At 37.8% G+C, this 21,377-nt stretch overlaps 1 protein-coding gene across 4 annotated transcripts in view; it reads left to right on the forward strand.

Annotated features, from left to right (window-relative positions):
- The window catches only part of MROH2B (maestro heat like repeat family member 2B), a 75,885-nt gene that overhangs the window by 21,795 nt on the left and 32,713 nt on the right, over positions 1-21,377 (forward strand). For 3 of the 4 annotated variants that reach the window (XM_006166970.3, XM_006166971.3, XM_006166972.3), the window contains 9 exons: positions 2,749-2,862; positions 5,019-5,175; positions 5,321-5,361; positions 6,106-6,247; positions 6,784-6,827; positions 8,961-9,068; positions 13,910-14,026; positions 17,332-17,484; positions 20,646-20,672. In XM_006166970.3, the coding sequence (XP_006167032.1) occupies positions 2,749-2,862; positions 5,019-5,175; positions 5,321-5,361; positions 6,106-6,247; positions 6,784-6,827; positions 8,961-9,068; positions 13,910-14,026; positions 17,332-17,484; positions 20,646-20,672 (903 nt within the window). Of the gene's footprint in view, positions 1-2,748; positions 2,863-5,018; positions 5,176-5,320; positions 5,362-6,105; positions 6,248-6,783; positions 6,828-8,960; positions 9,069-13,909; positions 14,027-15,475; positions 15,584-17,331; positions 17,485-20,645; positions 20,673-21,377 lie in introns of all 4 variants that reach the window. The other variant, XM_006166974.3, reaches the window with a different exon arrangement.

A 21,377-nucleotide genomic window follows, 5' to 3' on the forward strand; every position in this document is an offset into this window, starting at 1 on the left:
ATATATATATATGTGTGTGTGTGTGTGTGTGTGTGTGTGTGTGTGTGTATATAAAATGTACGAAAATATGTATATGTATGTGTGTGTATATATATATATGTATATGTGTGTGTGTGTGTGTATATATATATATGTATGTATATGACTTGAACCTTGTCAGTCATGTGAGAATCCAGCACCTTAACCGCCATGCAATCTGCTGGCCCATGTTGATTTTGCATCCTGCAACTTCACTGAAATCATTTGTCATTTATTTTTTGGTGGATTTTGTTGTCATTTTTCTACAGATATAATTCTGTTGTCTGCAGACAGGGACAAGTTAACGTATTCCTTTCTAATTTGAATACCTTTTATTTTTTTTTTCTTGCCTAATTTCATTGGCTAGGATTTTCAGTACTATGTTGAGTAAGAGTGGATAAAGTAGACACCCTTGTCTTGTTTCAGTTTTTAAAGGGAAAAGAAACTTTTCCCCATTCAATATGAGGTTGGCTGTAGGTTTGTCATATATGATCTTTAGTATTCCAAGGCATGTACCATTTATACCTATTTTACTGAGTGTCTTAATTATGAAAGGATGCTGTACCTTGTCAAATGCTTTTTCTGCATCAGTTGATATGAACATATGTTTTTTATCTTTTCTTCTGTTGATGTGATGCATCACATTTATCTATTTTTAAATGTTGAAGAATCCTCACATCCCTGGGATGAATTATATTTGATCATGCTGTATAACGTTTTCAATGTACTGTTGAATTTGGTTTGCTAATATGTTGTTGAAGATTTTTATATCTATCTTAAACAAGGATTTAGGTCCGTAGCTTGCTTTCTTTCTTTGTTGTCGTTGCTGTGTGCTTATCTGCTTTTCATGGCAGGGTAATGATGGCCTCAAAAAAAAAAATGAATTTAAGAGAGTTCTCTCTATTTGAATCCATTGGAGTAGCTTGAGGAAGATTGATGCTAATTCTTCTTTAAAAGATTCGTAAGATTCAGCAGTGAAATAATCTAAGCCTGGGTTTTTCTTTGTTGGGAGATGTTTTTATTATTGATTCAATCTCTTAGCTAATTGTTAATCTACTCAGGTTTTCTATTTCTTTCTGGCTCAATCTAGCTATGTGTGTCTAAAAATGTATCCATCTCCTTTAACTTTTCTAGCTTGTGGACACATAATTGCTTGTAAGTCCCTGAAAATCTTTGCATTCCTGTGATACCAGTTGTAATGGTTCTTTCTTATTTCTGAATTTATTTATTTGAGTCTTTTTATAATTGAGTCCAGCTAACGTTTGTCAGTTTTGTTTCCTCTCAAAAAAACTTTTCATACTTTTCCCTCTCTTTTATTAATTTTTAAAATTTACTGGGACCAGCAGTTGGTGTAATGGTTATGTCACTGGACTCCCATGTAGTCGACTGTGGTTCAAGTCCCAGACCTAAGGCTTAAACTCATGCCAGACACATGTGCACACGTGCCCAAGATCCCCATCCCCCCAGAGGATGATTTCTCACTCTTTCTGGCGAGTACACATGCTCTATAGCAAAAATCACACTAAAAATTTTTTTTAATTTTATTTACTTCTGATCTTTATTATTTTTTCATTCTACTACTTTGGAGCTTAGCTGGTTCTTGCTTTTTTAGTTCCTCACAGTCTATCATTAGGTTTTTTATTTGGAGGCTGCAGTTTTGAGTGCTGCACCATAACAAGTATAGTTGATTCAACTGTTTAAAAAAAATTTAATCAAAAAATTGATTTTGAAATTATATGTTAGTCTTATTACTCTTATTCATAATTTTGTTAGTCTCTATTTTTCTCAGGTCCCTTTCACTAGTATCACTTTTAACTTACAATAAATACAAAGTAGTAAAGTCACAGTTTTCACTAAGGAGTAGGCAACCTGATCTCCAAAGTCTTAAGATGCAAGTGATTTGAAGAGGGTCAGAGAGAATGGATTGCTTTAGAGAAAAAGACAGACACCAATACTTGCTTGACTGGTATCTTAGTCTATCAGGTTGGTATAACAAAATACTATAAAGAAGTGACTTATAAACAATAGACATTCGTTTCTAACAGTTCTGGAGGCTGGAAAGTCAAAGATTGAGTGTATGGTGAATTCCTACTTCTTAAATGATGTTTTCTCACTGTGACCTCATGTGGTAGAAGGGGATAGCTAGCTCTCGGGTTTCTTTCATAGGCACTAATCCCAAACAAGAGGGCTCTGCCCTTGGGACCTAATTAACTCATGAACATCATACCTCCTAATATTGTCACCCTGGGGGTTAGGATTTCAACAAGTGAATTTTGGGATGATAAAAACATTCACACCAGAGCAACAGGGTTCAGCTTCTTCTAGAAGAATTGGCTGAAAAATATACACATAACATCTTAGTGATCTTACCAAATTAGTTACTACTGAACTTAAAGAACTTAGGTTGCGGTGCTTTAAAACAGTGTTTTATTTTTTGTCCCAGAAAAAAAAAAAAATGGCTAAAAAAGAAAGAGAAAATATCCATAGTTTAAGCATCATCACAATTTTTACTTTTCTATTTTAGCCAAAAGTGTGTTTTTTTAAATCGTTCCTCCAAGAGGCCCTTTTGAACAGGGATTAGATGTTGGAGACTAAGATTACTGGGTTTCATGAGCTCCTAAAGTTAAGTGACTACATCCTCCACTTCAGAGGCTAAAAATACCTCTAAGTAAGGTCAGAGGGCCCAATATAGGGATTATTAACAAGTCATCTGTGTCATCTTCCTTAAAGGAGAAACCAGTGAAAACTAACTTTAGTGAGAATGAAAAAGGAGAGAAATCTGTCCAAGAAACAAGCCTTGAGGTCTTAAAAACCCTGGACCCACTGGTTATTGGTATGCCTCAGGTAAGTAGTCTTTTGTTACCACTTATACTCCTAAAGCTCTGCCCACTTAGGAGTAAAGATGCAAGTTTGTGCTTCATATATCATCACCTTTTTGATGTTCTGACTAGAGGAAATATATTGTGATGCTCTTTGTCTAGCATATAACAAATGTTGAATGAATAGATTAATAAGGATGAATTTTCTTATCTGGATAGTACAAGCTATGCTTTGGGTATTCCCCCCTCCCGAATTTTTGTGGTAGAACTTTGTCATACTGTTAAAGTATTAAGAGGATGGGACCAGCAGTTAGTATAATGGCTATGTCGCTGAACTCCCACGTAGTCAACCACGGTTCGAGTCCTGGACCCGGTGGCTTAAACTCACGTCAGGCACGTGTGTGTGTGTGCCCAAGATCCTGAGAGGAGAATGGAGGAGAAGGGATTGTGGCGTGACCATCCCCCCTGGGGGGTGATTTCTCACTTTCTGTCTCTCTGTCTCTCTCTTTCTGGTGAGTACACGTGCCCTATAGCAAAAAAACTCTCAAAAAAAAAAAGTATTAAGAGGAAACTTAATATCTTCGTGGTGCTGAAAGGGTGCTCCTATGATTGACTTCTAGTGAGATTTTTATAAGGAGACAGAATCAGACACACACTCTATTCTGCTCAAGCTCTGCCTTCCACCATGTTGTGATGCAGGCAGAAGGCTCCTACTAGATGTGGCCCCTGGACCTACAAGCTTCAAACCATGAGCTGAATAAATCTCTATTCTCTTATATTACCCAGACTGAAGTATCTTCTATTATTGGCAATGGAAAGAAATATAACATTATATGACAGTTTATATATAAACACTTTAAGATATTATTTCTTTTCTGCCCCTAATATATTCAGAAATATTGTTAAATGGTGAGCAGTGGCTCTAAAACAGTAAATGCCCAACTTTCCCTATACTTCTGAGAAGGTGTTAAAAGCACCCATTATCAGGCATCACTGGAGACCTAATTAACCTAAACATCAAGGGGAAAAGTCTTATCATTTTTAATTGCTTTACACAAAATAATATGTAAAAAGGATTTAGTGACCAGAAATACATGATACAACGAGGAGACAATCAACAAACCATTCCATTTAAGTTCCTCAGGAGCATAATCTAGGATGGTATGTAGTTCTTGAGTTATCTGTGATACTTATCTACAATACCGATTTTCGGACCATATACCACACCTACAGAATCAATATGTCTGGATATGGGGCCCACAAGTCTGCTATCAAATACATTCTAATATTTCTGATGCACATTGAAGTTTGAGAATTGTGGATCTAGAAGTAAATGATGAAAAATATCCAGGGCCAATCTCTAAAGGGCCTGGAATACCAAACTCCAATGAAAATTTTAAGCAAGAGCTAAACATTTAAATTGATAAGTGTAGGAAATAAGTGAATTGACATACAGATAGACTATGGGCAAAGAGACTATACCTTGGCTCAGACACAGCTCACGGGAATTAGGGCAATATCACAATAGTAGGGAACAAAAGACAGAAGGACAAGAAAGATCTTACAACGAAAAAAGGACAGATCTTGATGCTTACATACTTACATAGATGATAAGGAAGGGAAAGGGTCCAAGATGAAACTTAGGTTTCCTTTAGGATAACCAAGTTTTCCGAGAGATATGAAACACATTGACTAAAGAAGCCACTGGTATCCCAGACCTGCAGGGCAGGAAGAGGACAACCTGACGGACAGAGGATAACAGCAGACCGTTCACTATCCTCTGCTAATAATTCTTACCTAGGGCAGTCCCACTTCAATTTTGAAGTTGGAGAACACATGGGAGGCATTTTTGGTTGTCAAACTGACAAGAGGAATACTGGCACTTAGTGAAGAGGGCCCTGGGGGGATGCAAGACTCCCTGGAGTGCTTAGGATGACCTCTCACAGTAAAGAATTGTTCTGCCGTAAATGCCAGCAACAATCTCATGGGAAAACACTGACCGACACATACCACAACGTGCACCTGAAAAATGAATGATGTCTTGTTTGGTTGGCCTGAAGAGTGATAACATACCAAATGAAAGAAAAGTGTCTGAATCAGAGGGAAGCATGCAGTGAGAACCAGGGATGAGTAGTGGAAAATAACACGTAATTTCTGCATCTTGCCCTGTGTTTGCCATAGGTGCTTTGGCCAAGAATCCTGACATTTGTAGTACCTGCAGAATATACGGGAACTCTGGAACACCTGTTTAATATTATCAGGATTCTGATTATGGCAGAAGAAAGGAAGAAGCATAATGCCAAGGACTCAACAGCACTTGTCATCTCAACAGGAGCAGGTTTGTACACTCATAAACAAAGCAAAACATTTCTATTAAGAGACACTGATTCCCAGAAAGGATACGGTGCTTTATCTTATACCCAGCCTCAGTCTGAATTTTTCTAGCCCCAACAGTGAGCATGAAAATTGCTTTCTCTTTCTAGTGAAACTTCCTTCACCACAGCAGCTACTGGCTAGACTTCTGGTGAGTGAATTACAAAGAACCAATATAGGATACATTTCAGCTGACATGGATAATTCATTTCCAAATAAACGCTAATAAAAATTACGTGAGTATTACAAACCAAAAGACACACTAAAATGACAATAAATTTTCTGCTATACTAATGGTCCTCACAAATATCCATTACTGGTAAGATTATTTTTCATTCTTAAATGCTTGTTAAACTTCATGATTTTAAAGTAAGCATAAACCAAATATGTTCCACAAATACCAGTAAACAAATTCCACATTGATTGTTTGGATTTCTTCTCTCTCTTTGGCCACATATGTATCATTTACTAGAGAACTATTTCCGTGTGTGTGTGTGTGTGTGTGTGTGTGTGTATTGTTCTTTTCATTTGCTTTTGTTCATTTCCATATATTTTTCACCTTTATCCTAAAAAATAATAATAATAGGTAGGAGGACTGTCTATGTATCAGCTTCACTCTCGAATTAAATAAGAACAGCCTGTGATAATTTATTAAAAGATTATCCAATGTACATGACTGTTAAAGACCACTAGTGGTGTACCTCTAAATAAGAATTTGTTTTATTAATTGTAATCAATTCTTTAGACCAGTAAAATTGATTTTGTTCTGAGGGGGAAAAAAATATATTATCCAATAAATGAATCAAGGGAATTTAAAGCATGATATAAAGAATTGGGTAGGTTGGCCTTTTAGATGCCCCTGAAATTGATGAGCATTTTCTTTTCCTTTCTTCAGGTAATATCTATACTTGCCAGTTTAGGGAAATTATGTGGGGCTGGTGCAATAGGACTACTGAAGATACTGCCTGAGATAATTCACCCTAAATTGGTAGACCTATGGAAAACACGCTTACCTGATCTCCTGCAGCCTTTAGAAGGTACAAGAGAGTGGGGTCAGGTTTTTATCAAAGGAAGCAAAAAACATTAAGAAATAGTGCTCCATTTCTTGCTAATGTTCATTTTAGTAAACACAATGAGCTCGACATGCAAGGTAGAAAGTTGTATTTTTGTCTTGACTTCTTATGTTCTATTTTGTACTAAAAATTCATGCTGCAAAAACACCTGGAGGATAACAGTCTCAGCTAGAACTTTTACATATGCCCTGGCCATTCACTTATATCCAGAGAAAGTCTCTTTTGGTATTGCTCTAAAGATCATTACTCATTTGTGTTAAAATATAAAATGGTCCTTACATTAATTTCTACTAAAATTGTCAGAAAATCTAGATTTTATCGTGAATTAAAGACCCTCTCTCCATTTGACTAATCGCCAACATACTACATTTAATCTTGAGCACCCATCCTTAGCAAGGAGAAAGCTGGAAATACAACTCCAGAAATTCACTGGGGACCAGGCAAGAGAGAATATGAGTGTTTATTTTTTTTGCAGTTATTCCATCAATTTTTATTTCTAGGAAAGAACAGTAGTATCGTGCTATGGGAAACCATGCTGCTTCAGGTAAGCGTGTCCTCTAGACAAATTGTTGATGAGGTGGTGAAACCCCATCCTAACTGAAAATACTAGATTTCTGAGGGCAGTAAACATTTTCTTTTTTTGGAAATGGATTCAAATGTTAGACATGATCACTTAAGAATAATGATATTTAAAGGACTAAAATTTGAACAACAATCTTGAGTCTTCAATTTGATTAAGAGTTTTAAGATGGATTTCACTTAGTATTATTTTTCTCTTTGTCTTTCTTAAATCTTCTCTAATTTTCAAGTTTTTTTTTTCTCCTTTCAACTTTGGCCTTGTACTCTTCACATAAAAAATAAAATAAAAAATAGAATCAGGGCCAACCGGTGGCCTGATGTTCTGATGGTTAATGGATCTGAATCCCACATGGCTGACTATGCAGTTGGAATCTTAGATCCAGTGGTTTGAAAAACATACCAGACATATGTGCATGTGTGCCCAAAAATTTGAAGGAGAGATAGAGGAGAGTATTTCCCATGGGAGCTGTTTTGTCTCTCTTCCTCTTTCTCTGTCTCTCTCTCTCTGGTGAGTACAAGTGTTCTCTGGCAAATTAAGCAAATGAAAAAACAAAACACAGATTATGTAAATTCAACTTCTATGCTTCTGAATACAACTTCATTTGCTCCTCTATTTGCCTGCTGCCTGGTTTCCTGACTTCTAAAAACCAAAGGGACACATTGTATTCCTCTCCAGAAAAGAATCCCCTCTTTTACCCATAAACTTTATTTAAACTTTTGACAACTAAACAGTGCTATAGGCATTACCAAATCCCAGAAATGGTAAATTGTAAATAGGAATTAAACATTGGCTTTGCAGAAATTTCAATTCAGGAACCCGTGGAAGGTCAACAAGCCCATGGACAGGGAACTTTTAACATAGTAGGCTTTCTGTTCTTAAGCCACCTGTAGGAATTACCTATGGCTTCTTAATTGTGTGAATTTTCAGTATCCTATTCACAGTACATCTTCCAGCTTCCATCACTATCCTTTTCAAAATCAGAATCCCTGGGGTGGTATCTGAGAGCTTACGTGTTTTAAAATATCCACCATTGATTTTTGTCCAATATCTCAAAGTGACTGCTCTCCTCTCTGGGTCTTTTTGTTCTAGGAACTACCTTTCCTCCCATATTCATACTTCTATCTTCTCACTCTTTCAAAATTCTTACCTTATTTTCTCTTGCTACCATTATAAAATAAGTGTTTTTACTAGGAAGGAAATTTCTTTCTGTAATGGGAAACCTTGAGAGGTGGTCCTTTTTCTCTTCCAATCTTGAAGTACTTCTAGTCTTTTTCCAAAACAGACTGCTTCTTCCCTTAAGCTTTTAAGGCTTCTTAATTTCTTTAAAGGACCCACTGAAAGAACTTCTATTAAGAAAATGCATACAGATCCTTCCATTAGTTTTGACATGAAGCATCCTTTCCTAAGCTTAGAGATCATAGAGGAAATGATGTAGCTTAGAAATTGCAAAAGATTTTGTCCTCCAAAAAGAAAAAAACAATATTTTTTTATGTATTATTCAGAAAAAAATAGATTCAGAAGATTGTTTGTGAATCAGGCTCAGAAAAATTAGTGAAAGTAGGCATACTTAGCTAAAATTGCCAGAAATTTCAGAACCACCAACTGACTCTTCAAGGCATTTAATTCTTTATTTTCTAAGATCCCTCTCTCATTTGTTTTTGTTTTTTTTTTCTTTTCAGTTGTTTTTAGTGTTTGGTTTTGGTTTTGTTTTTTAGTATATAAGCCAAGCTGGTGTTGACAAAAGGAGTTTTTCCAAGTCTATCAACACTTGGAAAATGTTAATTTCCATTTAAGGTTCACATTGGACTCATTTCTATTTTAATCTTTCAGCAATTTTTACTTAAGAGAAAAGAAAGAAAGGCACACAGAATTATTTCCACATTCTATAATCTTATTCTTAATGGAAATTCAGAATGTAAAAAATGTTTTTTGAAATAAACTAAGAAGAAATGTTCCAAAGAAACCAGGTATTTTGTAGGAAAAGAAATAATCTCACTTACTAAATATTTGTACTTTAAAAAGATAAGGTCAGAAAAAAGTATGAAGAAAGCACATTAAGCAGACATATTTATATCTAACTTCCACTTTCGGTAACAGTTGCTCAAAGAATCCTTATGGAAGATCAGTGACACGGCCTGGACCATTCAACTGAGTCGGGATTTCAGTCATCAAATGGGCAGTTACAGCAATACCTCTACTGAGAAGGTTGGTTTTTCAGCTAAGGGGGAAACTCAGATTCTACCCTATGATCCAGAATGGCTGCTCAGGGTCCCTATTGTGTGTACTACAACCAAAAGGAAGTGGGAACAGTGAAAAAAAAAGGAGTTCTTTCCTGAAAGTTGATTACTATGTTCTCTTCACTCTACATTTGGATAATACTTATTCAGATGGTCACACCTATCTTCAAGAAAGTCTGGAAGGAATAATGTCTACAAGATAAATATGTATCAGGACCAGCAGGTTGGCATGGTGGTTAAGGCACTATATTCTCACGTAGCTAATCACAGTTAGGAGTCCAGACCTGGCAGCTGGAAAATCACACCATGTGGAACCAACAATTGGCCTACTGGTTATACCGCTGAACTCCCATGTAGTTGACCATGGTTCGAGTCCCAGACCCAGCAGTTTGAAACACAGCAGGCATATGTGTGTGCATGCCCAAAATCCTGAGATGAGAAGAGAGGAGGAGAAGGTATCACAGTGTGGCCATCTGCCCTGGTGGGTGATTTCTTTTTTTCCCTCTCTTTGTCTCTTTCTTTCTCTCTGGTGGGTACATGAGCCCCTATGGCAAAAACTTAAAAAAAGAATTTTTTTTTTTTTGGAGAGATTTTCACTGTAGGGCGCTTGCGCTCGCCAGACAGACAGAGAGAGACATAGAGACAGAAAGCGAGAAATCACCCCCCAGGGGGGATGGTCACGCCGCAATCCCTTCTCCTCCATTCTCCTCTCGGGATCTTGGGCACGCTCGCACACGCGCCTGGCGTGAGTTTTAAGCCACTGGGTCCGGGACACGAACCGCAGTCGACTGCGTGGGAGTTCAGCGACATAGCCATTACGCTAACTGCTGGTTCCCAAAAAAGAATTATTTTTAAAAAGAACTGTGCCTGAATAAAATTCAGGGGTTCCTGGGATGAACAGTTGGCTTAATGGTTATGTTGCTGGACTCCCATGCAGTTTATCGTAGTTCAAGTCCTGGATCCAGTGGCTTAAACTCATGCTAGTTCTGTGTGCAAGATCCCTAGAAGAGAATGTAGAAGAGATTGTGGTGTGGCCATCCTCCCTAGGGGGGTTATTTCTCACTTTCTCTCTCTCTGTCTTTCTGGCGACCGCACGCTGCACGCACCCCATAGCAATACCTCTTAAAAAAAAAAAAAAAAAAAGTTCAGGGGTTCTTTCGAGAGTCGGAAAAGCAATGGATACCAGGAGACAGTAGCAGTCTCTGCCGCAGCACTAGTTTAACATCAGTTATGTCTCAGTTTATGTTATGTCTGTCTGGTGAAGACTGGCTAGCAGAAATAATCTACTACAATTTTACAAAAGTGTAAGACTAAAATGATACTCAAAAGCCAGTTTTTCCATCTCTCTGCCTCCAAATAGCCTCAGCCTAATCCTCTAATTTGTAGCCAGCCATTCCAAATAAGATTTAAGTGCATTTTTTAGTTGTTGTTGCTTGCTAGGAATATAGCCTTAAGCAAGCTATTTCGCCTTTCTAAAACCTCATTATGTGAAAAAACAAAATAGAAATGATACCCACCACTGAGGGTCATAGAAGTATAAGGGTCCAGTGATATAAAATATATAAAGTTCCTAGTGAAGTGTCCGGCACAGACACATACTCACTATAAAAGTAACTTTGATCATGGCCATATTACCTTAATATCATTCATGAGTTTATTTTTATGGAAAAATACTAAGTTTCAATAGTTCCAATATTAAGTGTTTCTTCCCACAAACGATTCATTATCAACCTTAACTATCCCAAATTCCCCCACCTGACTGACTAATTTGGTGGAGTACTGATTCTCCAAATTTGTCTGCCAAGCCTGGAGACAAATGTGAGGAGTATTCGGTGAGCAATGCCTCATCTTCTCAACTCTCAGCACCTCATATCATACCATTCATCCAACAGCCTCCAGATCCACAAGAATATGTAGGATATGGTGGTGAAGGTAGGCAGACCATTTTAAACAATGAGCCACCTAGATATTAGCCTTACATTGAACATGAAAAAAGTAAGAATGTACCAATTCACTTTTGCTGCATGACAAACTATCCCTAAAACAACAGCCACCTGTTCAGTGCACTATTTTTCAATTTGACAGTTAGGGTCAGACTCAATAGGGTGGTCTTCTGATCCCACAAAGGCTCACAAGGTGTCCTGGAGGCCGACTATTCTATAATATCTTTTTTTAGGAAATACTTTTGCTATAAAGCACGTGCACTCACCAGAAAAACAGAGAGAAGCAGAGACAGAAAGCAAGAAATCACTCCCCAAGTGGGGGATGGCCATGCCACAATCCCTTCTGTTCCATTCTCCTCTCAGGATTTTGGGCATGCACACACACACACACACACACACACACACACACACACACTGGCATAAGTTTTAAGTCGCCAGGTCTGGGACCCAAACCACAGTCCAACTACATGGGAGTCCAGTGACATAACCATTATGTCGTCTGCTAGTCTCTTTAACATCCATTTTAAGACAGCTTATTTCTATTCCTTGAGACAGCTCATCCTCCACCAGGCTAACCAGGTTTACTCCCATGTCGGTAGCCACGAAGTATGCAAGATCTCTTGAAACAGAGGCTCAGAATTGGCACACTGTCATTTTCGTCACATTCTATGGGCCAAAGAAAAATCACAAGACCTATCTAAACCTAAGGACTGGAAAAACAAACTCCTTTATTTATAGAAGGAGCCACAAAATTCATAGTGAGGAGACATGACTAGAGGTGGGAATGCAAAAGTTGTGGCTATTTTTGTATGCTGCTGCTTTTTCTCCTGGTGTTAGGGTTCTTAATTTCTTGGATTCTGTGCCAAATTCCAAAGCAGGAATATACTATACACTGAAATAGCAGGTCAGAAGAACTAAGAGGTACTGGGACAGAGCTTCCCCTTGATGGCATTCATTTCTTTCTGCAGCATAAGACCTTTCCAGACCCTTCCCAGTCCTTCTCCCAGAGCAGAGTTAAACAGACCCTATTTAATATTTACTTCTGTGCTATCACAGTTTTTTTTTCCATTATAATTATGGGAGCCATCCATCCAGACATCCAGACAACCAAGAGTGGAGTGGGTGCTAGTTAGATTCTAGAGGCCAATGTAACTCTAGGCATTGAGATAAGAGCAACTGCTTCACTGGATTTTAATCAGCTTATTCCCCTTTGCATCACAAGTCAGACTGCTCTACACATTTTCTCTTGAATATACTAATTTAACTTTGTCTGTTTCTACTAGCCTTTCCTCTCCTCCTGTCCCATAGATGCCTCTCTGATCAATAGTGAGTGACCACTTGACAGCTGCAGTCCCTCAAGCCATGAAGAGTCTTTAAAGTGGGAAATGATTAGTTTTCTCTCTCGCATGTTTAAGATGCCACCCCACTATTATATAGCTATAAATGATATAAATATTAGAAAACAAATCAAAGCCACCTTCAAGATAACCTTATTTTCATGAAGCATGTTTATTTAATGAGCATTTGTTAAGCCCTTATTAAGTATCAGAAACTGTATTTGGAAATAATACTGTAAAATAAAACCCTCTGTTATAGGGGCCAGCAAATGCTGTGGTGGTTCAGGAGTTGGATTACCACATGGTTGTCCTTGGTTCAAGTCCTGGACCTGATGGCGTGCCTTCTCATTTTCTCGTTCTCTCTCTGGTGAATGCCCATCCCCAAGAGAAAATTTAGAAAATTTTAGAATAATAATGATAATAAATAAAAATAAATAAAAAATTTAAAGCCCCTCTGCTATGAAGAACAAAAATTCTGAGCATAGACATAAATAAGAAAATTTTAAATTATATTATGAGGTGAAAGTTATTATGATAGTGAGACACTATAGAAATATAAAACTGTACAGAAGGTTACAGGAGGTGGGCAGAAGTGTTTTTTGTTTGTTTTTGTTTTTTTTTTTGATACAGGGCGTGTGCACTCGCCAGAAAGAGAGAGACAGAGAGATAGAAAGCGAGAAATCACCCCCAGGGGGGATGGCCATGCCCCAATCCCTTCTCCTCCATTCTCCTCTCGGGATCTTGGGCATGCACACACACGTGCCAGCGTGAGTTTAAGCTACCAGTTCCGGGACTCAAACCACGGTCGACTACATGAGAGTTCAGTGACATAGCCATTATGCTAACTGCTGGTCCCAGGAGGAGGACAGAGTTTTAGATAATACCTGAGGTACATGGTTATTTAGCAGTTACTAAGTCATCCCAGTTTCTTTCTTCTAGATAACAATTTCATTTATTTATTTATTTTTTGGGGGGAGGGAGATTTTTGCTATAGGGCTCATGCACTCACCAGAGAGACAGAGAGACAGAAAGCGAGAAATCACCCCCAGGTGAATGGTCGCATCACAACCCTTTCTCCTCCCTTCTCTCAGGATTTTGGGCATGATGCACACTCGCCCGGCGTGAGTTTTAAGTCGCTGTGTCCAGGACTCATATTGCAGTCAGCTACTTGAGTGTCCAGCGACACAACCATTACACCATCTGCTAGTCCCAGATAACTATTTTAAATCTTTTCATTTTTCATCAGTGTCTTGCCTTTTTTTATTGCTAGAAAGTGAGTGCAGTCAACCAGAGAGAGAGAGTAACCACAATGGGGTGTGGTCACACTGTAATCCCTTCTCCTCCGTTTTCCCATCTCATTAGTGTTGGGGGCATGCACACACATGTGCCTAATGTATTTTTCAAGCTGCCTGGGCTGGAACTCAAACTGCAAAGGGCCATGTGGAATCCCAGCTCTGCACTATAGGGCTGATCCCAGGGTTTTGCTTTTCCAACCTTTAAAACCCTGTTGCTTATCTTTTGTTTTCCAGAAATTCCTTTGGAAAGCCCTGGGAACCACCTTAGCATCCTGCCAAGATAAAGACTTTGTAAGCTTACGGATTAAGGAATTTCTAATTGCCCCCAACCAATTGGGAGATCAAAGGCAGGTGAGACCTCTGTTTTTTAATTTCCTCTTATGATGATGACAATTAATCCTGCCACAAAACACCTGACAGCTTTTATGATGATGTTTTACTTAAAAAGAATATCCATAAATACATTCAAAATAATTGAACAGAATTTTTTAGAAAAATGAGGCTTCCTTCTCTAAATATCAATACTTCATTTTAAAACTAAATCTGTCAAAACATTAAAAAATGAATTTTAAGCGTTCTTATTTAACAGTAGTTTCTTTGATATATTTTTGACCTTGGTTTTATAATTTAGAGCATAATCACAAACATCAAAATCATAATTCATAAGCTAAAATTAACCTTATAGAAAATTGGTTTTTAATCCAGAGAGAATATGACTAGAAAGCTTTTCCTTTTCATGAATTTTTTTGAAGACTCCCCCCCACCCCCAATTTACTGCTTAGTTTCTTCCAAAGTAAAATTTGGGACAAATAGATCCCATCTCAAAGGTCTTATCCAAGGCTCAGCAGATAGTGTAGTGGTTGCATCACTGGACTCCCACATGGTCGATCCCAGTTTGAGTCCTAGACCTGGTAGCTTGAAAAGCTCACCAGGAACATGTGCATGCATGCCCAAGATCCCAGGAAGAAAATGGAGGAGAAACAACTGCAGCATGGCCATCTCCACTGTGGGGGTGATGTCTCACTTTCCTTCTCGCTGTCTCTCTCTCTCTCTCTCTCTCTCTTGCTTTCTCACTCCTTCTGGAAGTAACACACACCCTACAGCCAAAACCTCTCCTTCTCTCTCTTTCTCTCTCTCTCTCTTCTCTCTCTCTCTCTCTCTCTCTCTATATATATATATATATATATATACACACACACACATATATATGTGTGTGTGTATGTATGTATACACACATACATACACACACACAATTTTAAAAGATACTATCCATATATAATTATGCATCACATAATGGCATGGATACATTTGAGAAATGTTTTACTAGACAATTTCCTACTTGTGTGAGCATCATATCATGTACTTGCACAGACTTAGATGGTATAGCCTGCTACATACCTAGGCTATATATCATAGCCTATCATGATTTTGTGAGACCACCATCATACATGCAGGTCTATTGTTGTCCAAAGTCTCATTATGCATTATGTGGTGCTTAACAGTATAGTGCTTAGTGAGTGGTTTCAGGGCGGGCATAGGTAAAAGTGATTTTCTTCTATAACACTTACCTCCATCTAGCATACTACATATCTACAGTGTTGCTGAATTTATGTGTTTCCTTATCTTACTTTCCTGTTGCTTCCCTTTCAGTATACCTCACGAGGGTGAGGAGTTTGGTGTGGTGTGTTCTGTTCACTGCTGTATCCTTAGTACCTAGAAGGGTGCCTTGTATGTAATGGGTGCTCTGCAAGTGTTGAATAAATAAATAAACTCAAAATCTCATGCCTTTTCTGATTTTAGGGAATAACATCTATTTTAGGATACTGTGCTGAGAACCACTTGGATATTGTTTTAAAAGTTCTTAAAACATTCCAAGATCAGGAAAAGTTTTTCATGAATCGGTGTAAGGTAAAAAGAATAATCTTCTTCTCCAAAGCTCTTGGTCATTTGCAAGAAAAATGATAGTGATTTTCCTCAGTAAATGTTCTTTTTCCATATTATACATACTCTTATCACCTGGTCTCTATTCCAAGTCTGGACTGTCCCAGCCCGGACTCTGTAGGATGCCGAGTAACTATATGAGACTACTCCTTTTTTCCCTGTCAATCAGTCCTGACCTAGAGGTTCCTGATGAGCTCTGTGTGTCTGGTTTTGCCCCCTTCCTGTCATGTAGGCCTCATGAACAGTTGTCAATACGTATACTCTGCTTCCTCTAAAGGAGAGGGCTCTGATAAGTAAATCATTATCACTTTCCTTCTCGCTGTCTCTCTCTCTCTCTCTCTCTCTCTTGCTTTCTCACTCCTTCTGGAAGTAACACACACCCTACAGCCAAAACCTCTCCTTCTCTCTCTTTCTCTCTCTCTCTCTTCTCTCTCTCTCTCTCTCTCTCTCTCTCTCTATATATATATATATATATATACACACACACACATATATATGTGTGTGTGTATGTATGTATACACACATACATACACACACACAATTTTAAAAGATACTATCCATATATAATTATGCATCACATAATGGCATGGATACATTTGAGAAATGTTTTACTAGACAATTTCCTACTTGTGTGAGCATCATATCATGTACTTGCACAGACTTAGATGGTATAGCCTGCTACATACCTAGGCTATATATCATAGCCTATCATGATTTTGTGAGACCACCATCATACATGCAGGTCTATTGTTGTCCAAAGTCTCATTATGCATTATGTGGTGCTTAACAGTATAGTGCTTAGTGAGTGGTTTCAGGGCGGGCATAGGTAAAAGTGATTTTCTTCTATAACACTTACCTCCATCTAGCATACTACATATCTACAGTGTTGCTGAATTTATGTGTTTCCTTATCTTACTTTCCTGTTGCTTCCCTTTCAGTATACCTCACGAGGGTGAGGAGTTTGGTGTGGTGTGTTCTGTTCACTGCTGTATCCTTAGTACCTAGAAGGGTGCCTTGTATGTAATGGGTGCTCTGCAAGTGTTGAATAAATAAATAAACTCAAAATCTCATGCCTTTTCTGATTTTAGGGAATAACATCTATTTTAGGATACTGTGCTGAGAACCACTTGGATATTGTTTTAAAAGTTCTTAAAACATTCCAAGATCAGGAAAAGTTTTTCATGAATCGGTGTAAGGTAAAAAGAATAATCTTCTTCTCCAAAGCTCTTGGTCATTTGCAAGAAAAATGATAGTGATTTTCCTCAGTAAATGTTCTTTTTCCATATTATACATACTCTTATCACCTGGTCTCTATTCCAAGTCTGGACTGTCCCAGCCCGGACTCTGTAGGATGCCGAGTAACTATATGAGACTACTCCTTTTTTCCCTGTCAATCAGTCCTGACCTAGAGGTTCCTGATGAGCTCTGTGTGTCTGGTTTTGCCCCCTTCCTGTCATGTAGGCCTCATGAACAGTTGTCAATACGTATACTCTGCTTCCTCTAAAGGAGAGGGCTCTGATAAGTAAATCATTAACAAAAGCCTCTAATACCCTCCTGACTCTACATTTGGACCAGCAAAGTGTAACAATTTTAGACTCATTTTAATCATCTAGTTTCATAACACTTGTAGTAGTTTGTAGGATAAGAAAAAAACATGAGACAAAAGGCAAGTTCCATTGGTTATGTTTTTCTTGGCTTTTTTCTTTGTTCTTCAGGGTATTTTTTCTGGGAAAAAGAGCCTGACCAAGACGGATGTCATGGTAATCTACGGAGCGGTGGCCCTCCATGCTCCCAAAATGCAACTTCTTACCAGACTTAATCAAGACATCGTATCCCAAGTCCTCTTCCTTTATGGCCAGTGCACTCAGGTAATGCCTATCACAGGGCTATCTTAATTTCCTGACTGAGATTTCCCGTCCATGCACAGATGGGATCTTTAGGGATCTTTAGGCTCACAGAATACAGACCATAAGAAAGATAAGATCAGGCCATCACTATGGCTTGGTGGTTAAGGGAGCCAGATCCCACATGGCAAACTATACAGTTCAAGTTCCAAACTCAGTAGTGTGAGAAACATGCCTAGTACATTTGCTTGTGTGCCCCAAAGTGGAGGAGAAGGAATTGTTGTGTGACCATACCCTATTGGGGGCTGCTTTGTCCCTTTTCCTCCCTCTCTCCGTCTGTCTGGCAAATTGAAAAAGAAAATGAAAGCTAGAATCTGACATGTCTAGGAAATGATAACATATGGAAACTGAAAAATCATGATGTTGTAGGGCTAGGTAATTTTTGTTTCTTTTCTAAGGCCTTGGGCAGTTCATGTCCTACCACTCCATATCAATTGCATCCATAGTGATCTCATTCTTGCTTGAATTTAAAACAATTATTCTTATGCTACTTTAGGGCAATGGGCTTACTGCTTTGCTTGCTTGTAATAGTCTCAGAAGTGTTACTTAATGATCATTATTTAAGCTTTTATTTGATAACATCTATACAGCACCTAGAAAAATGCCTTACTACCATATACGTGTTTCAATTGAACAACATATGTAATTTAGCAAGCTTCCCAAGCTAAGTTGTACTATATCCCCACATTCATCCTAGCTCCCCCCTCTTTTATGTTCCTCAGATATGCCAAACATCTTCCAGCCTCAAAGCCACTGAACAAAAATGAGTTGAAATTCATCTAATTATTTCTGTTCCTCAAAGCACTTTTTTTGTATCTTTAAAACACATATTTTATACATATTGTCAATTCAACCATTTTGCTGGCATGTGACAGCTAGGCCACCTAAGAATTTTTTAGGATTGAGTTTAAAACATAGCTTTGTTTGGGAACCAGCAGTTAGCGTAATGGCTATGTCGCTGGACTCCCACGTAGTCGACCGCGGTTCGTGTCCCGGACCCGGTGGCTTAAAACTCACGCCGGGCGCGTGTGCGTGCGTGCCCAAGATCCCGAGAGGAGAATGGAGGAGAAGGGATTGCGGCGTGACCATCCCCCCTGGGGGTTGATTTCTCGCTTTCTGTCTCTATGTCTCTCTCTGTCTGTCTGGTGAGCGCACGCGCCCTACAGTAAAAATCTCTAAAAAAAAAAAAAAAACATAGCTTTGTTTTTCAGAGAGGTTTATTCAGTAGGTTTGGGGAAGAGTCTGGAAATCTGTGTGCTTGAGAGCTTTACAAATGAAGCTTATTTACAGACAGGCGTGGTGAGTTTTCATTGACTGCGTGCACATCGACCTCTCCCTTTATATTGTCAGCACCATGATATTAGGGACTGTAACTAATGATTCTTTATCTCCTCTTCTGTGTCTTCATACACCATGTGTTTGATTCACATGTGCTGTTGACATCTATTTATATGTGGATGTGATAAGAAAAGACTCATGGGGAGCTCAAAAAATTTTAGCTGTCCTTATATACCAGTAGAAGGGCACAGGGCAGCTATCCTCTAATTGCATGGGAATTATCTGGAGAACGTGTTAAAAGTAGAGATGCCTAATGAATCGGTCTTCAGGGCTAGATCACTGAATCTGTATTTTCTACACTCCTCAGAAGCTGATTCTCACTCCCCCAGGTCCTAATATGCAATGATAGGAATTGAAAATATAATAAAAGTTACTCTGGGGGCTGGTAGGTGGTGTGGTAGTTAAGGAAACTAGACTTTCACATGGCTGACCATGATTCGAGTCCCAGACCTGGTGACTTTCTCTCTCTCACACACACACTCTCTCATTCTGTTGCTCTCTGGCCAAATTAAAATAAATAAATAAATAAAGTTAAATAAATAATTCTAATATTTTTTAAAAAAAAATTTAAAAGATATGTTTTGTTACCTTCATTGAAGCCATTGATGGCAAAAATAAAAGAGGAAGATAATGAATAATATGATTAAGACAAATATTACTATACACTTTTAGGGTACACAGTTCTGTGATAATACAACATATGAACAAGATAGTACCAGAAAGAGCAGAAGGATTGTGGGGAAATATGTTTAGAGAGCAACACAAAAACTTTCATCACTGACACATTTTTTAAGAAGATAGGAACCTATTTTTTAAAGGGTTATACTTTTTAAATTTTTATTATAATTATTTATTACTATTTAAACATTCAATCGCTATAATCATTTAGATTGTAAAGAGATTTTACCCAACATGATATACACCACACACCAGGTGAGTTTATAATACTGAACACAACATCATCAACAGGCAACACACCATATCTGTGTCCCACAAATGTCTTACTTCTTCATTCTTTCCCAAATTACCTATTTTAACACAAATACTTAAAATACAGAAATACTACCTAAAAATTAACACAATACCTTGAAGTCTAGTGTCAAAGTTGTTAGATATTATAAACCACTGAGGGGAAGAAAGGTTATCTTAAATCCACACGCAGGCGTGATACTAGATTTGGGTGGGAGTGGCTCATAACACCCAGTATGTTGAGGTAGCTGGTGGATGTTTGGGGTGTTACTTTGAGTATCCTACATGACTCAGTTCAACTATGAACCTTCTATCTCACAGACTAAACTGTTCATAGAAAAACACAAAATTCAGAACACATTAAAGTATTCCTTAATATATCAATTTCATTTGAACAAATTCGTATTTTCAACATAAGCATTATAGCCAAACTGACAAAAACTTCAATTCCAGATAGTCACTATGCCTTTTCATTCTACAACTTACCATTGTTCTTTTTCCAAAGACAATTTATCTTCCCTCCTTCCCAAATTCCATGAGTTTTTTTTAAAAAAAAACTATTGTGAAACCTGAAAACCCAAAGGCTTAAAGTCTTGCCCTCTGGAACTCATTCATACTCACCTGTGGGAAAAGAATCTGCTTGTGTAAGTTCTCTCTTTAAAAATGAGGAAAGAAAGTGAACACTTTTCTTCCCTTCATATGACTCCACATCTTGCTACACTGTTGAACTTCAGTTTGATGGGTAGGGCCTTTTGTTGGGCTAGTTGTGTTTCGGGCCGCTACTAACTGAGTATCTACTTTCACCTTTGATTTTTCAGGTTCTGGGCATGTCAGTGGTGAACAAGGTATGAAACAGATAGATAAATGAATGAATGGATAGATAGAATACAAACCATACTACCTTGAAGTGTGCAAAACAGATTTCCTCTTTATTTGATTCCAGCTGAAATGATCCCAACATCTAACTAATTAACAAATTCCAAAGTCAAGATTTGTGAACCTAATTGAAGACAGAACAAAAAGTTGTATTCTGCTTCTAGATGGTTTAGACATTGGGTCATAAACTAGAGAAGTGGTTTTCAAACTGTGGGTTTGAAAACCCACCAGTGGATCATGAAAGCAATTTAAGAGATCAAAACCACATTTTTAATATATTTTTGTTTCAATTTCTTTTATACATTCAATCACATATATGAAGGAGAGACATTGTATGTCTCCACTTAATATATACTGAGTGTCCACACTCTATAGTCTAAACTGAATGACTAGAAGATATAGAAACATAGAAAATGGTTATAAATACCAAAAACACATTTTTAAATAAAATAAAATGAAAGAGAAATTAGAAGAGTACATTGCATATAGCAATTGAAAGTATTAATAAACTTTTGTTTAAGTTATGCATTATATTTATTTTGTACATGTAAATAGTGAATGGGATTGTACACTATTTCCTTCTGTAGTTAATGGTCAAAAAAGTTTGAAAGCTTCTGCTCTAGAAAAACTTCAGTCTCTAACGGGAGGTATGAAGAGAGACTGACATTTGTTTC

This window comes from Tupaia chinensis, unplaced genomic scaffold (assembly GCF_000334495.1).
Source record: "Tupaia chinensis unplaced genomic scaffold, TupChi_1.0 Scaffold144378_1, whole genome shotgun sequence".
Taxonomy (NCBI): Eukaryota; Metazoa; Chordata; class Mammalia; order Scandentia; family Tupaiidae; genus Tupaia; species Tupaia belangeri.